This window comes from Apium graveolens, unplaced genomic scaffold, assembly GCF_009905375.1.
Source record: "Apium graveolens cultivar Ventura unplaced genomic scaffold, ASM990537v1 ctg8124, whole genome shotgun sequence".
NCBI lineage: Eukaryota > Viridiplantae > Streptophyta > Magnoliopsida > Apiales > Apiaceae > Apium > Apium graveolens.
In genome coordinates this window covers 12,486-15,238 of record NW_027420905.1, presented here as the reverse complement: position 1 = coordinate 15,238, position 2,753 = coordinate 12,486, and the positions used below count along the sequence as shown (strand labels likewise).

The 2,753-nt window shown below is 32.2% G+C and overlaps 1 protein-coding gene across 1 annotated transcript; it reads right to left on the bottom strand.

Annotated features, from left to right (window-relative positions):
* Positions 1-1,492: 1,492 nt before the first annotated feature.
* LOC141704673 (secreted RxLR effector protein 161-like) lies at positions 1,493-2,233 on the bottom strand. The gene has a single exon (XM_074507872.1). It carries the CDS (start codon positions 2,231-2,233, stop codon positions 1,493-1,495), a length of 741 nt encoding a protein of 246 aa, XP_074363973.1.
* Between the last annotated feature and the right edge of the window lie 520 nt (positions 2,234-2,753).

The window sequence follows — 2,753 nt, the reverse complement described above, 5'->3', positions numbered from 1 at the left end:
AATCAAAACTAAAATTTGATATGTCATATTTATTATTTTTTTATATTTTATTTAGGATGTTTATTGTTAATTAGTTTATAATAAAAATAACAACGGTGCACTTATAATATGTTCGAAAGTTTAAAAAGTGGAACCAAACACTAACTTTCAAAATAATTGTGAAATTTTCACTATGAAATAAAAAATAAATAAAGATATACAACATTAAGAATTTGAAAAAAATCTTAATAAAATTAGTAATTATATAGGAAATTTTCCTATAAAAAGAGTGTTATCTTTTCACAAACCCTAACACTTGACCCACTGTCAGCCGCCCCCATCTATTTCATAGAGAGTCAAATTTACAATAAACACTGATGAACATATTCGAAGATGAAGAAGACAATAAAGAAAACCACCCTCCACTCCCTATACAGAATGTAAATCAAGATTGGCACGGTATATTTCTTTACTCATCTTGAAAAAATAAATAATCATAGTTAATTTTTTTCTAATTAATTGTTTTCTACAGGTATTTCAAGGGGATTGGTTATGATACATCAGTACATGATAAAAATTAGAGTGAGAGAGGATGGGTGTAGATGATTCTACTATTACATGCCATCTCTAAACGCGGTGTGTGGTTATAATTCATTTTCTTATTATTCTATTATATTGATGACATGATTAATAGACAATACTAATTTACATTTTTTAGTAATATTGAATGACAAATAGTTTGAGTAAGGACATCTAACTTTCATGATGCATATGCCATTAATTATACTTAAAAATAATTAAATGATATAGTTTATGTGTTTAGAAACTTGAGATTTTGTGCAGGAGGATGTAGGTCAATTATGTGTGGTGCCTGGATTATATTAGATTGACTTAGTGGCTTATATTAGTTTATAGCTTTAATTTTAAAAGTTGTTTGTATTTCGATCATCTCCCTAGCTATATATATATATATATCATGTTATAAATGATGTAAAACTTAATGCTAAAGTAAAATTTCTAATTTTTTGAGTTGGTTTTGGAACAACATATTTCTTGTTTATACTCAATGCCAGGATGTATACAAATATATATATAAGCTGTGTATTGTAAAACTGAGAAAAACAAAGACTTGCGTGTAAGTTGTTTTTATTCATTTGAAGCGTACAATATAAATAGATAGCTGATAGAATATGCAGCTAAAAACAAGGGCCATCAAACAACTAACTCTTCTAATGCAGTTCTACTTCTACGTGTCTACATATGCCATTTCTAAAACTTCTCCACGACTATGCATACTAATTCAACATGCACATACTTTAATTATTTTAAAACTAGCTATAAGTTTCAAAATAATTCCAACAATCATCCCCTTAGTTTTGAAACTTATTTAGGCAACTCCATTACTCCCAGTAATCTGCGCATTCTTTCAAATTTGATAGTAGTGAGAGCTTTGGTCAGGAAATCTGCTCGTTGCATATCACTACTCACATGCTTGACAATGATCTCCTTTCTCTCAACACATTCTCGAATATAATGGTAGCGTTTGTCTATATGTTGTACTACGCCCATGAAAAACTAGGTTCCTTGCAAGATCGATGGCGGATTTATCATCAATGTACAAGATTACTGGACCCATATCTTCACCTGTTAGCTTGCTCAGCAGATTCCTCAGCCAAACAGCTTGACAAGCTGATGTCGTCCCTCCCATAAACTCTGCCTCGCACGAAGACAAGGCCACACACCTTTGTTTCTGTGAGACCCATGTGATGAGGTTATCATTTAAGTAAAATACCATTCCTCTTGTACTCTTCCTGTCATCTGTTTGTCCTCCAAAATCGCTATTCGAGTATCCTGTAAGCATATTGTTTCTAATATCCCTCGAATAAACCAGGCCGTAGTTAATTGTACCCTTGACGTACCTGAGTATACGCTTTATAGCATTCATATGAAGAACTGTGGGCTTTTCCATTAAACGGCTGACTATCCCCACATCATAAGCCATGTCGGGACATGTATGCACAAGGTAGCGAAGTCCTCCAACCAAGCTTTTGTATTCTGTTGGATCCACCAGTTTCCCGCCTTCGTCGTTAGTCAAATGCTCCTTCGGATCCATAGGATATTTAGTGGGGTTAAAAGCTTGCATTCCAGCCTTCTCCAATATTTTCTTTGTGTAAGCTGACTGTTTTAGCTCTATACAGTCCTTCATTTGTTGAACCAGGTAATACACAAAATGCGCTACTCTTCTATCTTCCATGTCTGCTCAACCCATGATCTGCTTATCACTTGTGGCACCCAACAATATTTCCAAAAAACAATCTCACACAACTCAAATAATATAACTTTAGTATAAATAGACAATAATAACTTGTTGACTCCATTACATAATATAATTAAACAAAACTTGAAGAAGATTATATAATTATGTGTTATTCTAATAAAGTAAATAATGTAAATGTTGGGTTTTCAGAACCTTTTATAATGCTTCCAAATAGGTTCCTAGGCCTTCTAAGTAGATATCTAGCTCTGCTCCATGTATTCACCAAAAAATCTATCTATCTATACTATACTATTATAGGCAATTTGGTAGTTGGTTGGTTATTTGGTACAGTTATTTGGTACGCAAAATAAGAACCGTCAGATTTAAAGACATATAGATGGAACCGTTGGATATAATAATAATAAAATATTATATTAATATTTAAACTGCTCTCATAGGTTGAGGGTTCGAATTCCGTCAACAACGTATTAAATTTAAACTTTATATCTTTATTTTT

Bases quoted from the DNA above. Each gene is read 5' to 3' on its own strand.
- LOC141704673 (XM_074507872.1), bottom strand. From the start codon at position 2,233: ATGGAAGATAGAAGAGTAGCGCATTTTGTGTATTACCTGGTTCAACAA.